General features: G+C 40.9%; 2 protein-coding genes across 2 annotated transcripts; one reads left to right on the top strand and one right to left on the bottom strand.

Annotated features, from left to right (window-relative positions):
- The first annotated feature begins 929 nt into the window (after positions 1 to 929).
- Positions 930 to 6,103, top strand: dnttip2 (deoxynucleotidyltransferase, terminal, interacting protein 2). Its single transcript, XM_064333333.1, has 7 exons — positions 930 to 1,089; positions 2,265 to 4,396; positions 4,552 to 4,690; positions 4,837 to 4,932; positions 5,181 to 5,345; positions 5,468 to 5,577; positions 5,843 to 6,103. The coding sequence occupies exons 1-7, from the start codon at positions 1,018 to 1,020 to the stop codon at positions 5,946 to 5,948; spliced, it is 2,820 nt and encodes a 939-aa protein (XP_064189403.1). The 5' UTR covers positions 930 to 1,017; the 3' UTR covers positions 5,949 to 6,103.
- A 1,827-nt stretch (positions 6,104 to 7,930) lies between these two features.
- On the bottom strand, positions 7,931 to 22,415 carry spata6 (spermatogenesis associated 6). Its single transcript, XM_064333334.1, has 13 exons — positions 22,255 to 22,415; positions 21,147 to 21,284; positions 20,719 to 20,767; positions 20,570 to 20,611; positions 20,293 to 20,417; positions 20,005 to 20,085; positions 16,102 to 16,362; positions 13,910 to 14,015; positions 13,734 to 13,798; positions 13,282 to 13,445; positions 11,111 to 11,210; positions 9,479 to 9,570; positions 7,931 to 8,445 (listed from the first exon to the last, which is right to left on the bottom strand). The coding sequence occupies exons 1-13, from the start codon at positions 22,345 to 22,347 to the stop codon at positions 8,286 to 8,288; spliced, it is 1,476 nt and encodes a 491-aa protein (XP_064189404.1). The 5' UTR covers positions 22,348 to 22,415; the 3' UTR covers positions 7,931 to 8,285.
- Between the last annotated feature and the right edge of the window lie 546 nt (positions 22,416 to 22,961).

Below are 22,961 nucleotides of genomic sequence, written 5' to 3'. Positions count from 1 at the left end.
TTGCTTGTGCAGTGCAAATTATTTAAATAATGTGTTTTCTGGCCTTTGTTTTTTTGAGCTGCATTTGGGTTTCACTAGAATCCGTACAATCATGGTTAAATCAGGAGGCATCACAGAAAACACAAAGTAAGCATTTGCCTGTTGTCATCAATCACGAGTTTGAGATTTCTATTTATTATGTACGGCTATTATTGTCAGAATGTATACACACACTAAAAATGCATGCTGTATTGGTGCTTGATATAAATTTATGATGCCTTAATAAGAACATTAGAATATAATGTACAGTAGTGTATTATGAAAAGCAATACACTACTGTACATTATATTCTAATGTTCTTATTAAGGCATCATAAATCCACTGTTCCACTTTACTCTCACTTAAAGAGGTGAGTGTACTTTTGAACACTACATGTAACTCCACTAATGTTCTGATAAGAATGTATTGCTGCTTGCAGTGACCAGGCAAAATTAGAGTACACATGTAATGGTGTGCAGTCAGAATCCTGGGGTTGGCAGGCAGGCTTAAAGGTGTGTCTAACTCCTAAAAGGTGCAATTTGCTCATTTACACATACAAATAACCACACTTTCCTCATTTACACATAAATTAACCTCGTGGCACTATGAGCCTGACCAAGTTTGCCCTGATCTGCTGCTTATAAACCAAAGGCAGCAGGGTTGCCAGAACATCTTAATTATAACGCCTCTGGTAGGGGATATCATGAAATGGTTCCCTGATTAGTGGCCAGATATATATTTGTATTTTCTGTATTTAAGTAGTTCAGAAAATGATGTAAGAACTAACTCCCTCACTGTTCCACCGGTTTCCAAAGTAACAACGCCATACTTCCGTTGCAAAAATGCGCGCGCATGTTTTTGATAACGTAGGCTGTTCATTGGTTTAGCCGGGTTTAGCATGTGTTACTGTTCCTGCTTATCTTACGTGCAAGTAGATTGGTCGAGTCTGGCCACTGTCGAAGTAGCTTGTTTTACCCCGGAAGAGTTCCAAGAGGCAGCATGGTCGCCACAAGAAGCGGGGTGCGCGTGAGCTCCCCAAATACAGAAAAAAATGAGCCTGCTGTCAATATGGTAAGTTTGCCGTCTGTCGTGGGATTTAGACTAGGGACGTTTTAATCGAGCTAACTAACTATGCCTTCTTCAAAAATGAAAATTCTAGCTAGCTCGGTGGCAGTGGCTAGATCTAGCTTACTGTCGACCACTACGCTGTACGATTGGCTGTCCACGTTGTAGCTAGCAAACTAGTCTGACAGTGAAGCTATAGCTAACTGGTGCCTGGTGCCTATGAGATCAGTGCAGGTCTGTGTAGCGACACGTGTGCGGTTTCTTAAACGGTACATGCATTATTAAAGCTTAAGGTTTTCCTTCCAGTAAGCTATATAGTAAACTACTCTGGTTTGCTTGGTATTTTACGAAACTATAGCAAACACATGTTGTCTAATACTGAAAAGTTGGCTCGGCAGCTGCATGGCTGTACTCTCAAGACTAAATGGCTGCTTTATGTTTGCAGATTACGTGGGCAAAATGGCTGTTTGCTCATGTAAACCGCAAATTCGAGTGGAATATTACAGTTTGTATGCACGTGAACAGTATTCCTAGTATTAGATCTAGTATTTATCTCCGTGGGACTTTCCTAGTAAAACCATAACACCATCATGCGTATATTTTGAATCTCCATAGCAAGAAAGTGCTGTGCATATGTTCATGTTTGGGTATTGTTTTTCACGTGGTATGGCAGGCATATTATGAGCACATCTATACTTTATCCAATATAATTTTAAATGAGAGAAAAATTCCAAGCATTTTCTTATATTGGGTATTGGTATTCTTCAATTTTGTGCCACTTTACTGTTGATTTCACGTAGAATAACCTAAGTTTGGAATCTGTATTGCTGTGTTCATTTTATGATAAGTTAAATGTGAATAGATTCTGCTCTTCAGGGTTTACATTATGGTCATCGATATTGATACTTTATGAGAAGTTAACCTTATCTGTGTCCTGTAGTTGTTCCAACGACCTTCATTATGCACTTGTAAGTCGCTTTGGACGAAAGTGTCTACCAAAAAAAGAATGTAATGTAATGACGGGTCCTTAAGATGAGATCCTGATCCTGACTCATCTATTGATATTTAAGTTTGTGCACATTTAAGCTCATAAACATGCTGTATTCATTCAGATGATGAGCATATAGATTTAAAATGCATGACAACGCATGTGTACATGCATTGATGTATTCTTATTTCAGGAGGCAACTCCTGCCACCCCAAGAACGAGGAGAAAAACCGTAAGGGAAGAACCTCAGTCCCAGTTGACTAGTGATTCTCAGCATGACTGCTGCGAGGAGGGCAGCACTTCCGCCTCTCGAGAAATGAAAAGCTCCACCGTGAAGAGGAAGCCGAGGTCGTCAAAACGGCAGGTGTGCGATGAAGACCATCCAGACTCCATGCACGAAGCCGATGTCTCCGAGTCAGAGTCCTGCTGCTCTGTGGTCTCGGACCTGCAGGCCCCTGCCGATGTGCAGGGAGCTCTCCGCAGGAGACGAGGGGCCTTGGCCTTGCCAAACCCTAGCTCTGAGAAGGACCAGGATGTCCTCTCTGAGGCGGAGTCATGCTGTTCCTCTGCTTCCGCCCACCGAGGAACTAGCGCTCGTAGAGCTACCAGGAGTCGTCAGAGGAGCGTGCCCGCGGATGGTCAACCCGCCAAATCAGCAAATGCTACCACTGAAAACTCTGAGGCAGAATCTTGCAGTTCTGCGGTTTCTGGGACAAAGATGCTGACTAGGAGCCAGAGGAAGATTACACTGTCCAGGGCTTCCTCCAAATCACGCACAGAGGACACTGAGCTTTCTGAGGTGGACTCCTGCTCCTCCAGCCTCTCTGGCTTGCAACAGTCCGCTCTCCGCAGGTCAGCACGATCCAGGAGAGGTACAGCTGTGCAGCCGGTTCCCATAAACCTGGAGGAAAACGCAGATGGCTCCCCCTTGCCCAGGAGACAAACGCGAGGCAGCAGGGCTAAGCCAGAGTCAGCCGGTGAGCCTCAGTCCCATGACTCTGAAGGTTTTGAATCTGGTCCAAGCAGGACACCCAGGAGAGCCACACCCAGCCGAACTGCGTCCACACAGCAAGGCCCGGTAATTTTATCAGATTCAGAATCCGAAGCAACGGACGTCTACAGCTCTCTTGGAAGCCCAAGCTCTTTAAGAGGAAAGGGCACCCCGTGTAGCAGTCGTACAGGATCAGGAAGTAGTGTTCGGGCACTTCCAGTCCCACAGATCACTGAAAAGGCTTTGAATGTTCTCAAGGAACAAGATGACTGTGATGGTCCTGCTTCCTCTGGCCCGTTTGTCAGTGAACAGCCAAAAAGCCAGGAGGAGGGGAGGATTGAAAGTGCAACAGCAGATGTATCCCTGGATACCACTTGTCAGTCTGAAACTGTGACTGTGACTGAAACTGCTGAGCCTAAGGAAGAGGAGGTGGTTGCCATGGTTGTTGATTCACAGGTTAGTCCGGAATGTTCATTGATCGAAGAGGTGAATGAGGATGATAAGACTCTAATAGCAGAGGAGGAAGGATGTGTGAGTGCTGCGAATGTAACCATGGAAGATAAGGTTGAACCTCAGATGGTCGAGGAAGCTGCACTGGCCGGAGATGTCCAGGTGGCCCTAGAGTCTACATTGATGGAAGAAAACCAGGAGAGTGAGAGACAGACCAGCAAAGATGACATAATTACACCTGGGATGTTGGAAGTGAAGACTGACCAAGATGAGCAACTCCACATAGTAGATGATGTAGTTCCTCCAAGCCCAGCTGTTAAGGTCATAGTATTCGATGCTGCTTTGTCTGAAGAAAAAAAAGTGGATGATAGTGCTATGGAAGTAGACTCCACAGTGTGTCAGAAGTTGCAAGGAGCTGAAGAGGGTGGAAGTGTAAGCGTGGGAGTAGCTGGAAAGACGGAGCCTAGCATTGCACAAAAGGCTGATTATAGCTCAATTTTGCTGGAGAGCAGCGATGAAGAAGGTGAGGACAGTGACGGTGGACATTCAGGCAGGGAGAGCGGGGACGAGCAGGACAGCGAAGGCTCTGACAGCGACGAGGAAATCATCTGTCCAGACGAGAACCTGGCTGGTCCATCAAAAGCCCAGGCAGCTTCTCCGCTGATGTCGAATGATGGATTGTTTGTCATAGACACACTGCCCGGCTTTCATTCTGATGGAAAGTACTATTTAGATCAGGAGAAAATGGGTGAAGACAAGGCAGTAGTGGGAGAGGAATCCAGTGATATAGAAGATGAGGAGGATGAAGAATTTGTGGATGAAGAGGGAGATGAAGATGAGGATGCAGATGATTCTATTCTCTTCAAAAGCAAGAGCAAAGATCTGTAAGTACAAGCTCTTTATGTAAATGTGTGTAATTCAAGAAACTCAGTTGTTCAAAGATTCATCTAATCCACCATTTTCAGGTCAATCATGTATGTATTCATACCACTTTATAAGTGCTAATTTTCTAACAGCGATCACTGCCAATCTGTTTTAGCATCAAGTTGTCCACCAGTATTAATCCAGGACTGAAAGTTAAGGATATTGGAGGCTTGTACATCAGTGTTGATGGGAGCAAATCAAAGGGTGCTTCTAATGCCATGAAAAAATTGAAAGAACAGAAGGACCAAGATGGGGTAAGTAATGAGTTCATTTATCTTTTAAAATAAATAACCCACATCTGTGGAACAGTGCCAATGTTTTGTCATGGGATTGTGCAATCCTTGGTTTATACAGCTGTTTTCTGTCTTGATGCTGATGTGAACATCTTCTCTTTTACCAGGTGATGCAGAGAAGTGTCATTGGCCCAGATTTTGAAAAGAAGGAGTCTGTTCCTCCTTATAGAGAATCCAAGTATGCAATGAAACTGAAGCGCAAAGTGGGTATAATTTAATGTGGAGTACAGTCTCTACAAATTATTTTAAACACTGCAAAGTATTTTGTTTTCAGTTAATTTATAGGTAAAACCTTTGGAATGTGATGCCTTTTTTATTTAACCTACTTTATAAACTTTTTAAAAAGTGTATGAATGATATTGAAAGAGACTTTTGATCCATGTTGTGTCCAGAAAGCCCTCTTTGTTTTTATAAATGTAATATTGATTTTGTTTGTTTTCGATGTGCTCAGGAGGAGAGGGAGAAGAGTACTGGAGATGGATGGTTTAATATGAAGGCTCCCGAAATGACGGAGGAATTAACAAATGACCTTAAAGTGCTAAAAATGAGGGCAGCGATGGATCCCAAACGGTTTTACAAGAAGAATGACCGAGATGGGTTTCCCAAGTACTTCCAGGTCTGTAGTGCATAACCATGTTTCTATGCACCTTTTTGGATGGGTGAGACCACCATTGGCTGTGATGTTGGATATGTGCAGGCCTTTACAGTTGTCTTTTATACTTCATATGTCTATATAAGGTTGGCACTGTTGTGGATAGCCCTGTGGACTTCTACCATTCAAGAATTCCAAAGAAACAGAGGAAGAGAACCATGGTGGAGGAGCTGCTTGCAGATGCGGAATTCAGAAAGTAGGTTGCAAGTTTAGTCTTCTCACTGTCCACTGTCAGCTGACGTACATTACATTACATTACTGGCATTTAGCAGACGCTCTTATCCAGAGCGACTTACACAACTTTTTACATAGACTTAATGGGAATGAAGTTGTTTTGTTTTTGACAGCACACTTGCCTGGTACACATTACTTACATGTTACAGTCATGTTTATACTTAATTGTGGGTATTTGTGTTGTTGGGTTATACATCTCATTCACTGTTTCTTTGTACCATTTTCAGTTACAATAAGAAGAAATACAAGCAAATAATGACAGAAAAAGCAGCCCTTTCAGCTGGCAAGAAGAATCGCAAAAACAACAAATTCCGCAAGAAGCAGGGCATTTGACCAGAATATGTAACTTTGGTAGGTTGAAGATTCTGAAGAAATTAAAACAACTATCATGCTATAGTTTTTTTATTGTATAGAAAAACCTGATTTCCATTTTCATTTTCAGAATTGTTTAAAAATATATGAACCTAATAAATATGCATCAACAGAAAGTCTGAAATGGGAGTCTAACTACAGCTGAACCTCACTGTACATAGTTTTGTATGATCTACTAATTTTTTAAAGGTCAGTACTGCCTGCTGGACAGAAATATGTACTGATTTTAAAAGGAATGCAAACTGATTTTTAAAAACCCTTTAAAGCTGGGTGTGAACACCTTGAACCTATCATTTAACAAGGAAGACATTTTACAGCAATTTCTTTTATACAGTACACTTAAAAAAGGAATGCCCAGTCAAGTGTAATAAACTGCATAATGCAAAGTGTTGGGTCTTTCTTCCCCCCATTTAAAACGCTCGTGTGTGAAGCTCAGAGCTTTATACCCAAAACTAGAGGTAAGACAACTGCATCCTGCTGTTTTATTATTATTTTTAACACAATAGCACTCCACTGTGTAACCTGCCTGAAGAACTCTGTATTTTCTGAAAGATCAAACCCACTCCTGCTACTTGTGCAAATCCGCACACCACAAAGCAATAAACATATGTTTGCCCGGTTCTACCAGAACGCCCTGTTGATGCCAGGATCCTGTTGGCTCTGTGCTGATGGGCTCTCGAGCCCAGCTGGCAGTGTAAAAGCTCTGAGAAGAAAAGGCAGACTTGAGAACTACGCTACAGTCTGCTCCTCCAGATCCTCATCTAGTACATTCATTCTGAATTAACATATTTATTTAGAGCCTCTCCCCGTCTTCTGCACCCACTATGTTGTATGGCTGGGGTGTCCTTTCAATCAACTGCAAATGAAGGCCCAAGGTTTGTGGATTCCTTAGCCAATCAATGACTTGAATGAACCACTGGTGCTGAGAAAAAACGAGATCTAACGCTCCATGTCACCTCTCTTCTGTAAAGTTGAGATTTACAAATCTAAAACTGATTGCTAGCTTTCTTGGGTACATGATTGCTATATTGCCAGAAGTGGAAAATCCAGGTTTAGAAAGTGAAAGTCCTCCCCAATATTTTGCGCCAATCACCTGCATTTTGCTTATCTAAAGTGGGAGGTACAACTGGTGAAATTAGATGGATGATACTTTCTGACCCATGGACTTTTCACCTCTGAATATTTCTCACTTATCTTTCTGAAATATGAAAATGATAAAAACTTGGTTATATTTCTATATTAATTTTAAGATTTCAATTAATTTATATATGTTTACATTATTTCCTTAATTTAACATTAATTTCCTATTATTCATTTTTATACTTCCACATTTATTCTTTTATTCATCATTGTGGCACTCTTGGTGTTCCGTACAAAGCCTAAATCTAAAACATCTGAATAAATAATATAATTGCATATATACAGATTTTATATACCAAGTGCATTTGTTGGTCCATTGCAGTATCGTTCATTGCGTGTTTTTAACGGAATAGTTTGAAAGGAGTGAACGTACAACAGAGGGGCTGCCACATTGATAGGCCGTGGGGATTCAGGGCATCCTGGTACAGCGTGGGGAATTCTGGGAATCGCGCCTCGCCGCGTGTGATTGGAGGACCTCAGGAGACTCCCCGCTGCACGCGCAGCACGCAGTGTTTCTGCGTTCGAGCTGATCCAAGAGATTCTGCTCAAACGAGGACGCGAAAATGAGCTAGAAAAGGTCAGCGGCACGGAGAGGAGGAGGAGGAGTGCTTAGCCGTGCAGAAAATTAAGCCATGGGCTTCTGTGTGTCAGCAGAAACCCGAGTTACTGCAGGAAGTATAGACGTCCGATTAGGCCAGCCAGTAAAGACGATCCATCCCCCCCCCCCCCCACACAATCCACTTATAGTTAAGTAGGAACCTTACAGGAATTTTCTTGTACTGTGTAAACATAAAACACATATCTGGTTTAATTAAGCAGTTTAATTCAATGAATAAAATACAGAAAATAAATATTTCGTTATATTATGCATAACGTGTTACTCTCTTACACAGGATATGCGTATCTAAAAAAGAATTAGTACAGAGCGTAAACCAGTGTACATGCTAATTCAATACTATCGGAGTGCAAACTTATTACGGTAAATGTGTGAGACAGGAGATAAAAAGGGTAAGCTGCCAAATCTGCAGACATTAATGTTTGTTTATTTGAATCTCAAGACAGACATTTTGCTCTTAGAATGATTGTTACCCGGTTCAGTGTTATTCACGGGCTGATTACAGTACAGCTAATGTCAGCGGCTGATGGATGACTGGACTCCTAGTTGGTTCCAGAGGCCTGCTTGTATAGGCTCTTGTATATCTGACCCAGACTGTCCTCGAACACGGCTCTGTGGGGTTTCCCTCTGTACTGGGCGGCTCTGTTTGACCAGAAAGCTCCGTTGCCCAAATGGACCGAAGCCTCACCGGGGATCCCAGTGCTGGAGGAAAGAACACGTGATCATCTGCAGTGAAAAAGGCTTCAAACTGGACAAGCAGTTCACATTTGAAATTAAATTAATTTCAGTTCAGCACTATACATTTACACCAAATCTGCAATTGGTTTTGATGCTCTTAAATTCAAAGACAGAGTAAATAACTGCAATAATATAATAAACCTTATTTGTACCTTTCATACACGGGTTGCAGCTCAAAGTGTTTTATTTTTTAATAATAGTACAACAGTAATGACAGATTCCACTAATTCCCTTCATCCACAGTAAGACTTGAGGTCTGGCTAATCCCCAAAAAGACAGAAACGCTACTAAATGAGTGATAACTCTTTCAATAAACCACCAACAGCAATACAAGTAACCAAATGATATTTATGCTCAGTCACTTCCAACAGAAACTGATGATGAAATGTTCTTAAGAAGTACAATTACAAACCTACCTAGGGAAGGTCCTTACATAATCGAGCAATGAACAGTATGAATTAATACCATGTTTTAGTCTTAATTACTCTGGTGGGGAATATAATATTTTTTCTTTTGTTCTTTCAGAATTCACAAATTGAGGTAAACCAGCACATGGATTATGCCTAGACAGGTGAAACAGTACTAGTTTCCCTGTACTAAATAAACATGCCCGTAAATAAGGGAAAACACTAAATGTTAGAAAGTTCTTGGTGTGCTGAAGGAGCAACAGTTTTACAGCGTGGAGCCAACAGAAAACCGTCAATCTTTGTTTATTGTTTTTGTCCTAATACAATCGTTATTATTTAGTCCATCGTTGCGTTCCGTGTGCGGAAAGCCCAAACAAAACCGTACGCGCGGATCACAAAACGACCCGAAACGAATAAGAAAGGGACGGCAATTTGAATCTAATGGCGGCGCTAAAAGCGCCTGTCACAGCGTGAGGAGACGCGGCGGCCATTAGGCCACATCAGAGCACAAACGGCCGCCCGCTTTCCTGCCATTACGACGTGACGGTGTCAGCGGCGAGTTTCCGCGGCGACAGGGATAAAGTGTTTACCTGTCCCGCAGGACGGGGCTGTCACGCGGGGTGTCATCGCAGGAGATCGGAGGCCCGCGCCGACCAGGCTCCCCCGTCGCACGCTCCCGCTCCTGAGGACAATAACGCGGGGACTGTCATCAAAGCAGGGAGTCAAGGGTAAAAAAAATAAAAAATAAAAAATAAAATAAAATAAAAAACGTGCTGCTCCGCAAAGGCATTTAGGGACAGAGTAATGCTCTGAAGCGACAGCGCCGCTTTGCAGTGGACATGTCAGTGCTTCTAATGTCATTTTTGAAAATACAAAAAAAGGTACAAATGAACAAAAAGAATCAACCATCAATTTCATAATATTACAAATATATCACTTTCCCAACAAAACACAAAATATAACTAGACTGTTCACTTGGTAATGCTTGAATCTCCTTGGTGTTTTGTTTTTTTGCCATAACATACCCATACCCATAATACCCAGAAGAAAAGATATTTGAAAAGACAAATGTTACTTTCAGAAAAACTGAAATAGAACACTAAAAAAGAAAAAGAAAAACTAACACATTATTTATGTACTCTGACTGAAAATGTACAAATGGACTGGTGCCCACCAAAAGAAAAGTGTTATGGTGTTTGCAACATGCTGATATCACAAACATTCAGCAATACAAAACAAAACAATAATTAGCTGATTCTGCAATGAAAATTCCAAATAGATAAGACACCCATTAAGGGTTAGGCCTGGATTTGTGATATCACCCTGGAAATAAGTAGTGATCAAAATTTAGGTTTTGAAAACAAATGTTGATGTTCATCTATAATATCAGCATCCGTAAACATGAATGCTGATGTTTATGTAAAATGGAATGGAAACCTAGCAAAACCTAATATACTGGTTTATACTAAACCAATGCTGCTGCACAACAATAATAATGTTAAATGTACAACTAGTTATAGTTATTATTTAAAAACTGCTAATCAGCGGTGGGGTCAGTTCTGTCAGTTGGGTGATTTAATACTCTTTAAATAAATCCTCGCGTTTTCCCCTTTTAATTATGTACGAACTACATTTGTTTTTTCTCTTAAAGCTCAGATTCAGCCTTGTCTGGCGCCGGCAGCCGTCTGAGAAGCCACTTGTACCAACTTCCCTCTTTTTGTGTCGGGGAGATGAGCCCTCAACAGCAGCTTTGTGCCTGGAGATCTACCCTCCCGCAGAGCGCCACCTCTTTTTCATTTAGAGAGGATTTGCAGCTTTAGAGTAATTAGCGAGATGTCGCTCGGCTCTGGCGTCAGGATATTCCAGCGGAAAGTGTAGGAGGCGATGCTTTATAACAGCGCACCTGCCACTTCTCAAGATCCCCGACTCAAAGCCTCGAAACTTCACAGGTAATTCGAGGGGTTTAAAATAGAAGTGAGGAGGAAAGTCATGTGGAACGCAGCCAGAAATGATTCATTCACCCGTGTCACAGAGAGGTGAATTAAACGGAAGTGCACCCAGACAGATCTAGTTTGATGGTGATGATTTTCAAAGGGTGTGTCACAATTATCGATGAAACAAGTGGGTTCGGTTTTTCAAAGTCTCCTTCCTATCTTGCGTCACTGTACACGTCTCGTACTGCTTGTCACTGATCTGCTGGAAAAAGGCCATGTTCTACTTACAAACGTGAGTGTTCTGTGGGCGCCATGGGTCTTCAGCAACCTCTGAACTCTGCGATGTATCTCTTCCCACTGACCGGGGCTGGACGGACTGTTCTGGAACCTGAGACCAGAGAGATTCACATTAAAGGAGACATCATTCACATTTATCTTATTATGGTGTTTCTGATGATCTAAAGGCAAACAGGATTTGAATTGTGCATTAAAAAAAATAAAAGGAAAATGTAAGTCGGGCAAGGGCCGCTTTGTTGTGCGATGCTCTAAATCACATTAGCTGTTAACACCCTGCCCACATTTCATTTTGCCATGTTATTTGTCACTGGCTTATGGAATGCGTCACTCTGACACCTCGGAATGACAGCTGGGATGACAGGCGTAAAATACAACATAAAAGCTCATAATAGTTTATCATCGGCTGCACAGACTTCCCTCAGATGTACCGCTGACTGTCACGTATCAAGGAAACAGAACAAAAACAATGCATTTTACGCACATATGGCTTGTGGGAGGAGAGCAGAAAATGCATAACAGCTAAGTAATCTCAGTATAGTAAATACGTAGACTCAATATGATAATCCTAACACCCTCATTTTAGTTATGCTCATTTACTCAGTCAGTATGCAGGTATGCCTTTTGACCACTAGTCTGTGCTCTTCATCCAGGAATGGTTTGGCTTTGAGCTTCAGCAAAAGCTGCTCAGAGTAGTACTAGATTGTGGGAAGTGCAATATGTTTAAAACAAGATAGGTACACATGTATAATGTTCATGTAATTATTCAAAATATCTTCCACGATTAGCACAAGGGGGTTGCTTCTGGATAGTATGCCCCCAATCTACACCCATAAATGTGACTTTTCTCAAAGTCCACATTATACACTATCAACACTACCAGTGTTGTAGTGTCGGTCTTACAGCCAGTCCATCAGATACTGACCTCAGGTACTCAAGTACTTGGTTTAGAATTTCCTCAGTAATTTCAGTAGGCACAGAAAACCATCATAAGTGCTATTTTTATGAAAGAAAAGTAGCCAGACCCAATATGTGCTTGCCTCTCTAATGCTCATACTGGTTTTGATTTTGAAAGGCCCCGGTGCAGACACTGTTTTAGATGTCTTTAAAAAAAAGACACATCCTAAGAACATCAACAGTCACACTGGACGGCACACTTCAGTTAAGCACCTGCCATTTGTTCCCCATCAAAGAATTTCCGAAAAACGTGCTTCCCGGCCTGTTGCCGGAATCTACGATGGCGGAGTAATCTCCGGCTTTACGACTTTCACCACATTTTCAACCGAGAGAGAAGCACCATACATTTCTCGCAATTTACTTTCAGTTTTAAAATTGTCTATTGATTTCGATGTTTACTATGAGCAGAGAAAGGAGGTGGAGGACCAAACAAACAAACATTTGGCGGTTTAGCTCGCAGCTGTTCGGATCAATGACAGGGTCTCTCAGAATTTATTAAACCGCGCGTCAGGTCAAATGCGTTCAGTTTCGCAGAAACACAATCAATACCATTTTCCGCGGGTGTTTTTTTTTTTTGTTTTCTTTTAGGTAATGAACGAACATGACAGGACATCAGATCCCATAATTTGAAGAAGGGGGAAATTCATCTTGGCTGCCACGTGTGATCACAATAAAGATTAGACGCATACGCTCCGTTTTATTTGGCTGGGCTCGCATGAGGTTCACATTTTGTCAATACTATATAATTGGAAATTCATATGGGGGAGTCTACGCCTTCCCCCCCCCCCTTACCTTCCCTCGCCTTTTATCAACAGAGCAAATGGAAATGGTTTCAGACTAAGAATGACAAATTCCAAACAAATTCTTATAAATATCATTCAGGTCTTTTTTTAACCCGGGAGTAAAAAAAAAACAAAAAAAAAACAAAAAAACAACACAATACAATGATTTCAGACCACAAAAAACAACACCATTTCATCTGAGAATACCAGTTGGGGACAGTGAAGACAAAAAAAATACATAAATACATTTTAATTACACTCCATTACACCATGTAAATGCACCTGAAGAGGGTTGTGGGAAAGCCAAAAGACCAAATACTGAGGTTTTTGAACAAGCATTCGTCCATGAAAATAAAATGCAAATAAAGAGAAAATGCAGGACAGCCTATGCAGGAAGGCAGGTGTGTGCTGACAGTGGGGGCATACCTTTCCCTCAGGGAAGAGCGGTTCAGCAGGGGGCTCTGGGCAATCCTTTTGCCAGATGCTGGGGTAGACTGCACTGTCAGCGGACCGCCACTAGGGGTGCCATTGCGCTTATTTGCGGAAAATTCTCCGGGGGACTCCGGGACCTTCAGGGAGCCTTTGTTCACCTGCGGAAAGTCAGAGCTCATGCAGACGGAACACGGGATTGGCCCGCAGTTACCCGATCCCCTGTGTGTGCCCTCACCCCACGGGATTCTGCTCTGCTGCAGCTACTGCAGGCCACACAAAAACTCTCCCCGTGACAGCAGGGGGCAGCATTGCGCTTGCAGTGCGCCTTTCCATCATGCCAAACGTTTATACAAAAAAAGAACATGGACAGATCACTGCTAAAATTTAATTTCTTTCGCTTTGACAACGGTGATTTTTGCAGTCAGACAATTTCATAGGAATTCAACCTTAACATTTGTTTGCACTTGTCCTCTGGGAGGCTTTGGTCTATAACTGCCGATAAGGGAGGGATCTAGAAAGAAAACAAACAGGAATGAATAAGCGCGCAGGGATAACAGTCACATGCATACGGATGAAATGGTTTACTGAACACACGGGGAGTCAGAAAGGCGTGCGCACAGACCTAGCGTGCTGTCCGCGGTGTAGCTGGCAGACAAGCTTCTCTTGGAAGAGGATGGGAGCTGGGACGAGGGGGTCTCGTTTAAGGAGGCACTCAGAGTCCGGGGGACCTGCGGTGAGCACACAGTCACTACCTCCTGACACTCCGTTAAACACGAGGAACTACTATCATCTCCAGGCAAGTCCATTTCTCAGCCACGGGAGAGAGACTGCCGGTGTAGGCCCAGCTTCCGTGGACAAACAAGACAGAATCCTCAATTAATCATCCGTATTTGCCTTTCATTCCGACATTAATCACTTCCTAGAAAGAACACAAAAGGTTAAACCAAACAGAGAAAGTTTGGGGAAGGACAACCTTCCTTTCTGCGGCTCCACTCAGGTGCCTGTACGACTGAACTCCCACAGACTTCAATTAAAATGGTGGCACCTCAATTAAATAGCAATATTATCACCCTCGCTAATGAAATGAGCTATTTACTTCCGCACAAACAAGCGTGCAGACTTTAAACACACATGGATAATGCATTCTGTGGGCTAAGCTCCTTCAGTAGGAAAGTATTTGTTAATCACGGTTTGACTCTTAATTACCTAGGTTAATTGTCGCCCCGGGATTCATTCTGCGAAATGTTCCCATTTAAAGGCCACATTGTAGGAAATGCCATGCTAATATCGCCACCAAATCCACATATCTGCTTTAATAACACGCTCACTTTGATATTTATACCTCAGGACTCGCTGTGATTCCAATGAACACTTAAAACTAATCAAACTGAAACAACAAAGAACAAACAAAAAAGACTCCAGCAAATGCCTGCCGTTCTGCATAAATTTAAAGGGGAATTTCACCAAACAATACACAGGTGTTCAATGTGTTCTACCCACTTCTCACTTCACCAGTAGCTGCAACTTTCATTACATTTTATTTGGCAGACGCTTTTATCCAAAGCGACATACAATAAGGGGATACCAAAGGTCGTTAGACAACTACAAAACACAGGTCCGATAAGGTGCAATACTCATGATATAACCGTTATCCATAGCAATGGAAATCAGGTCCAGTTCACACAGTAAGAATAGACTAGGTCAGAAAGTTATGACAAGTCAAACTAGAATGAGGCATGACAACAAGATAAAACAGACCTACAACATCAAGATAATCATACACGTGCAATATAAGTCCTGGATGAAGATAAAAGGGTAATATGAAAGTGCTAGAGGATCAAGTTAGAAGGATACATGTGATAAGAGAAATCATAGATTGGGAATACCCTGTAGAGTAGTGACAGAGTTAATCTGTTAACCAGGTACAGACTGAAGAGAAAGGTCTTCAGACCACAGCGTTCAAAATACTTCACTTGCATTCCTCAAAAGAGGCACTGTTATATACTCTGGAATCAGAGTATGTGAAATTAATTTATTACATTTCAGTTAGTGGGTTAGAGGGTACTAAAGTATTGTTACACTACGGGCAATGTTAGCTTGCTATGTTATTCAGAATGCAGGGTACTGACACAACTACCCAAGTTATTATTCTTAAAGTCTTGATATGGTAGATTCCAAAATATGTAAAATGGCTTAATATAAAATTGTAGAGAATACGACCTCACTACCCCATATAGATCTAGCAAGCTAGACTAGTTTAAGACTAGTTAATGAATGGCTAATGATCTGCATACAGAGGAGAGGGTAAAGGATTTACCCATTCAAGCCTGTTAGATACATTGCAGTGTTTGCACAAAAGCTAATACAAGATCTGTACGTTATCCCATGTTAACACTGAGGGGTTAAGAGCAGAAATATTTCTGCTCTTTAAAAAAAAATAACAACAACAAAAAATCCTGAAATGAAAAGCTCAGGATTCAGAGCTTGAATGCCACCTGTTGTGACATAACAACAGGCAAAGTGATTTATAATATACATAATCAGAGAAATAATCAGAGAAAATAAAATCTTCATTTTAAAGTCAGAACACAAACTCTTGTATTTCCAGTGGAGTTCCCTTTCAAAATAAATAAACAAATAAACAAACACACTATATCATCATTAAACAAGATCAGTGTACTACAGGGGGTGAAGCAATTCAATATTACAACTAATTCTACTCTTAATTCCAAATAATTACGTGCCCTCTCTTGTGAAGAACACAGAGGCAATATGAGGCGCACTCAAACACACAGAAGGCAGAAGACTACGCACCAGGAAGGGGGGCTGGCTCTCCGACTCCTTCTTAAACTTGTAAGGGCCCAGCTGCAGGTGGCTGAGCCGCTGAGCGTTGTCCTCCGAGAGCTGGCACATGCGGCGATGGGTGTAGGGAGAGGGAGAGCGCGATTGGGAGGCCACCGTGGGATGCTCGTAGCTATTGGACGCAGCGGCCTGTGGTTTTCTTTTCCCAGCAGACCCCGGGCTCTTATTGGTCCTCCTGCCAGATCGGGGTTTCACTGGAGTCGGACGGCAGGTCTGAGAGTGGACAGACAGAGAGACTGAGACAACTAAAACTGCAAGTTTGAATATCTTAAGTCTACTGCACGTCAACTGTTTATGTTAGATGGGCGCCAGTTCAGCTTCTTCCAGAGTACAGCATCAGATTTGGCATCTGGAGAAGGATACTTTTGTTGAAAGGATGGAAAGGATGCAAATGGACTGTTTGGCAAGACAATGGTCGGAAGCACACAGTGCCTTCTGAAAGTTTTTACTCAACCCCTATTGATTATATAATTTTGCTGTGTTGCTAAGTCAAATTAAAATACAAGGATTTTTTTCTACTCCTATACAAGTAACTCGCTTGAATGACAATATTTTTGGCACAAACTAAATGCAGCCATCACCCAACCATCCCTACTGTCAAAATGGTGGTGGCAGCATCATGCTACAGGGTTGATTTTCAGCAGGAGGGACTGGAAAACTTGGAGCAAGATGGATAGAGCCAAATACAGAAAAAATCCTTGAGAAGAACCTGTTTTAGTCCATATCCTGAATTTAGGGTGAAAATTCATGTTCCAACAGGAAAACAAATCAAAGTACACGACAAAAATACAAAGGAATTGCTTAAATACAAGATGGCCAGTATTCTGGAAATGTCCAGCCAAAGCCCAGACTTAAATCTGAAAATCTGTGGTATGACATAAAAATTGCTGTCCACTTACATTCTTTGTCTGACCTTTCAGAGCAAATTTCATGTAAAGAAAATCCTGGAATCTCAATGTGCAAAGCTGATACAGACATTCCTGAGAAGACTCACAGCTGTAAGGGGATAATTTCTGGATGTTCTTTTAGTAGTTTAGGGGTTCCAACACCAACCGTGTCGGGACTTAAAATTACTGTTTGCTAAAAAAAACCTTTTCTCTGAATAATTGTATTTGTGTATCCTGTTCTTGAGCATGTAATATATCTCATTACCCGTGTTGTTTATTTTATACAGCCAATCACTGTGAAGTCCCCTGGAAACTTAATAAGAAGGAATACAATGGGAACACAAAAAGGACTAGCCTCCACCTTTTATTCACAGTATGGAGTACCTTAAAATAAAAATTCTGATAATCTCATTTAAGCATCAAAATACAGCATCTACAGGTAATCATCAGGTTGACTAACCTGTCGCATTTGTTGCTGCTGATTTATACATATGCGTACTGGCATATACTAACCTAAAATGTTTTACACTGCCTATATGAAAATGAGTTCTAGGTCTGTTATGTCATTTTCCGTTGCACAGCTCAGAGAAAGCTCAATTTCGGCATTGTTTTATTGTGGAATGGAAACTAAATGCCAACAAAGAACAAGATTTGAGTTGGAAATTATGAAAATAATGAACCAGGCTTATTGCACAGACAATAGTTCTCCACTGACTTTATTTCTTCTACAAAAGCATTAGACTAAAAACATCATGCTCCTGTATAACAGCTAATATCACCTTTGCCAGCAAATTACTTCAATAATTCTAATAGCAGCTAACATAATTCTGAGTTGCAATAACAGTTTTCCTGCAGGCGATGCTGGGATAAATAAGTTTAAAAAAATGTTAATTGCATTTGATGGCCAGCTTCAGACAAATATGATAATGGCATTACATGGCTGTGAAAATAAAGATAATTTAAATGCTAATTGGAACATCCTGGCATATTAACTCATTTTTAAAAGTGGAATAAATAAATCCTGATTGAGATTGCTATTTGGAGAAGACAGATTTAATGAAATTAAACTAAGCATTCTTTTTCTTTTTTTCTTCGTTCTTTTCCTTTTTTTTTGGTCAAAACACAAAGGAGCCCTTTTTCTACCAGGAGTCGCGCTTGTCTGATGTGATTAGTGGGCCTGGTGGTATTGGTAATGGGCGATAAAGCAGAATGTCCTTGAAACAACAAAGCCAGAGCCACAAGTAGCTTATTAAACAAGAAACGAGCCCTGTTCAAATGCATGCAAAGCAGGCAGAGAAAAACCCATTTAACAGAACACTGTGTCGAGTCCAAAAACAGGAGACTTCGCAAAGCAGACACATGCATAGAAAAAGGCGTAAGAATCATCTGTGCCAGAAATCTGTATGACAGTTGTCTGAAGGACTAGAAAAAAATGAAACATCAAGAGGTATAGTCAACTGTGCACCCAAGAGCAGGTCAATTGGAGGGAAAGGAGTTATTATGGACCCCGGCAGAAGGATGTTAAAAACGGGAAATGATTCAACACGTTGTTCAAGCTGCCACTTTAATGCGATTCCTAAATATCCATCAGCATCGTTAAGGCACGAGGCAAGCACTGCAGCGAGGGTTCTCTCCGTCTCAGGGCTGATCCAGATCTCCTTCTGGGTCATTACAGCACGTCCAGCCTCTTTCAATGCCTGGCATTTTATCAATAATTTCCATTAAAATGAATGGCTCTTATAATGAGCCTTGGAATATGGCCCCCTGGTTTCACAGTGCTCACAGAAAGTACACTTTTTGTTAAAAGAAAACAGATTTGGGAGGTTTTTGTTAAACGCTGCCTTTTTTCCCCCCCAAGTATTTGTTAAATGGAAAATCAACACTGAAAATAAAATGGCTGAAATAATGAAATGGATAATGGAATCATGAGGGAAAACTCTTTTATGCTTAAAAATAAAAAATCAATTGTGATTCTTGTTACCCATTCAGGAAATGAATAGGGTATGTTATTTTCTTATCCAAACTGAAATGCTCAATTTTATTTTTATTATTTTTATTTTGAGTTCAGCAAGTATGTATGATTCCGTGCAGATCTTGCACTTGTATTTGTAATTATGCCATTTTATTTATACCATAACTTGAAATGGATGTGATGATTAATTTGGCACCCTCTGACAAAGACAGAGGTTTGGTGAAAATGTATCAGCACATATTATTGTAACCTAAGATTGAGAATTTTTGCTTTTGGTAACCTGTGGAGTGCCACAGCCTTTCGTATTTATGCATTCGAGAGGAGCATCGAGGCTCGGAGATGAACATTGATTGACGGACCAATGAACAGGATGTTTGTCCCAACAAAGAGCCTTGAAGACCAAACTACAGATTTCAGGCGAGGATATCAATTCTAATGATCTGGTCTCTGTAATTACCTTTCGCAAGAGATTGATACACCCAAAACATGTTGCCAAACGACTTAAATGTCAAGATCTATGCAAAGAAAATAGTATTTGGAAGAACACAATTAAACTGGTTGACAGTGCCATTCTTTACAGGTATAGGGATAATTCCTCAACACCCAGCTGCAGCTACTTTGACAATGATTCGGAATACCTATCTGTCACAGGATCAATCTCTCCCTTTTTTTACCTCCGAAATCAATAACAGACAAAATGTCTGTCCGCTTGACTTGTCGAGGACCACTTCACTAGTTAATGTATACACCCAGCCGTTATTTATCTGACTTTAACCTAGATGCACACACACAAAAAATTCAAGAGCATATTGTAAATGTAGTGCATAAAATATTGAAATGGCCGTGTTTGAGCAGCTATTTAACTTAATGCATTTGGATTTGAGGCTTACCTGACCACAAAAAGTTTACATGCTAGTGTTGTTCATGATTAAGAAATGTCGCAGTGAGCACAGATGAGACAGGGCTGGTAAGAAGTTAAAGAAACAATGAACTTACAGGGGTGGCGGGCTGGCCATCTTTCAGCTCACATTCCTCAATGACAGAAGTTGTCGAGAATTCTATTTTGGGAGAAATTCCCTGATGAAAGACCAGAAAAGAAAGCTCTTGAAACAGGAGGTTAAAAAACAACAATACCAGAGGGCACCTGCTGACAGCAAGATGGTTGCCAGATCAATTAGTGGCAACAATCTGCAACCAGTACTTGTAATAGTAGCAACAAAATGAATGGCTGATTTTAGAAATATATTGGAGGTATTTCAAACCCCATCTGAGGGAGGGACCTACAGGGAAAGAGATGGATCTCTTCATTAGTAGCTCTCTCTCAGGACCAGAAGCTCTGGGGGTCAGTCTGGGGCCTGGATACAGAAAGTCCCGTGTGTTCTCCTCCACTGTGGCCAAGATTTCTCCTTCTGCAGTCACAGGCACACTGCTGTCAGACTTTGTTTAAGACTACATTACTTTTGGTCTTTAGTTTTTATGTTAAAGGTGCAAGACACGACTGTGCACGGAAATGACTCGGAATGCCTAAGAGGGCTTAAATTCAGACAGAAATGCAGTATACCTGGGGGAACAAGCTGAATCAGCTCAAAGCAGGTTGTGTCAACTGTAAAGAGAACACACAGAAGTAGTCGATTTATTATACCGTGTGTGTGTGTGTGTGTTTGTGCGTAAAGGTTAAAGATTGCAAATAGCCCACAAGGGATCACTTACGCTCCAGGAGATCAGCAATGTCACTTGGGTCAATGGCTTCTGAAAAGGCCTTGTGGGGGAAAACCACACATTCAAGTATTGCATACAGCTTTTTAACAGTGGCAAATGGATCCAAGACCTCTATTGCACATTGAGGTTTAAAAGGTTATAATATTTCAAACAGAGATGGAGAGATGGCATGTAACATTAATCTAGAACTGTCAACATGCCTGTCTGTGGATAAAATTGTAGTTTTACAATTTAAAAGGGCATTTTTTTATGGCTGTGAGAAAACAAAAGAAACAAATTAAGTATAAAATACTAATTAATTCTCAAACAAAGATAAAGGATACAATGTTCATGTCTGGCACTCATTTAAAATTATGTTAATACTGTGCCCAATCGCTGCACTCATTTCCAGGCAATGCTGATCCTGCGTCCTATCCTACCTTCTCAAACACCATCTTTTCATGGAATAATAGTGGAAAAACTGGAGGCACACAAAGAGTCTTCTGGTATTGCCCCATGACACAAACACTTAGGTATACATCTGGTTGGTATGGAAGCACCACTCCTGGGCAGGTAATCTAGCAATGACAAAATATGCATTAATGAAGTACACAATCAAACAGAAAAATAGTAAATGCGTTGATGATTTTCAAATATTTAGTTATTATTCACGGGGCAATAGATTGGGCCAAAGGATTTTTCAGTTGCCCAGAATCATAAAGCTTTCTTTGGAACCCTTGCTGTAAATTGGTGATATCATTTTGATATCAATACTGTCGGGCCTAGATTTTGCAAGTTTGAATTACTGATTTATAGACAGTGCTTCGCATGAGTGAGTAACTTGAATTTTTTGTAAGTTAAAAATGTGTTTTTGTTGAGATACAGATTTTATCAGTGTATGTTTGCAACACTCCCAAAATAAACCCTTCATTCGTAATATTTTCTATTCCAACACTTCAATTGTATAACTGCCAACCACTCATAAGTGGTATTGGATGCTATTGGTTTTATTGTGTGTCAGTCAAAATGATTCCGCCGTGCAACATCACTCGGTTGATTTCTATGCAATGTTAAAGGTATTAAGATCTCCAATCTTTACAAGTAGTTATTTTGGTATGGGCTACAGTACACTGCCTGAGAAAAGGTGGCAAGTTGACTTGCTAGCTAACTTGGTGGGCTATAGTCAGCTAATAACTAGTTAACTATAGCTATTGTGTATGTAATGATAATCGGAAGCTGTAGATTTGACAAGCTATACTGTTCTCTTTCGTACCGTTCTCTTTCGTACATCTGCTAGTCTAGTTAGCAATATATCTGCTAGGTAACTATCGAATATTAACAACGAACACGCTAGCTAAGTAGATTTCCAAAATTATCTGATCAATCAGTTTTCAACTAGTTGGTTAGCTAGCCAGTCATATTTCTTTGCTCCGTTCCATATGACGCTGACCGACAAGCTTCAAGCTGGGTATGTTAACAATCAGTGCTAAAGTGGATAGCAAGCTAGCTATGGTTTCAAACTTGGATAGTGAATATAACCGTACTTACAGCTTGAATATACACTTCCACGGTGCATTTCAGCACTTTCTGTGGCATTTTACAGGCCAAAGTTTTCTTCTTTAGTGGTGTCAACCCACCCATATTAAAACTTCTGTTGTCATAGCTGCCGGAGACGCCACTGTTGCAAAACAGGAAATGACCAGACAGATCATGTGACCATATAGAAACTGAGGTCGTGTAAAAAATGTCAAACGAATGTTGCTGCTAGTTCGGTTTGGTGGTTACTACAGCAGCCAAAATTTTGGCAAATTAATTACCTTTTACCCCTTTATCATCACCAATGCAGTAGATTTGTACAGCATGAGAAATTCAGTTATTCGTGAGATATATGGTTGGGTTGTCTTGCTTGGTTTTTATTAGCTTTCTTGCAATGGTTCTAAGGTTTATAAACTTTGTTGGTTTATCCAATGTGTTTGCTGTTGTGCCACATCATTCACTGGCTACTTTGGATCGGGAGTATAATAAGTTACATTTTTTAATATGTTTAAGTGCGATTTACCTGGAGAGGCATGGGGTGGTACTAAAGTACCCTGTGAAAATTGGGCTAATATTTTAATAACAGCACTCAGAAGAATTGCATTTTGATTAAACAGAACTAAGTCCTCTTAGATGACAGAACCTGCCCAGCAGCAGTTTAATTCTTTAGATTGGACACGTAATAATTTTCCCTGTGAGAAAAAAAAAATCTGAATTAT

This window comes from Anguilla rostrata, chromosome 4, assembly GCF_018555375.3.
Source record: "Anguilla rostrata isolate EN2019 chromosome 4, ASM1855537v3, whole genome shotgun sequence".
Taxonomy (NCBI): domain Eukaryota; kingdom Metazoa; phylum Chordata; class Actinopteri; order Anguilliformes; family Anguillidae; genus Anguilla; species Anguilla rostrata.
This window is presented reverse-complemented; position numbering and strand designations above follow the sequence as displayed.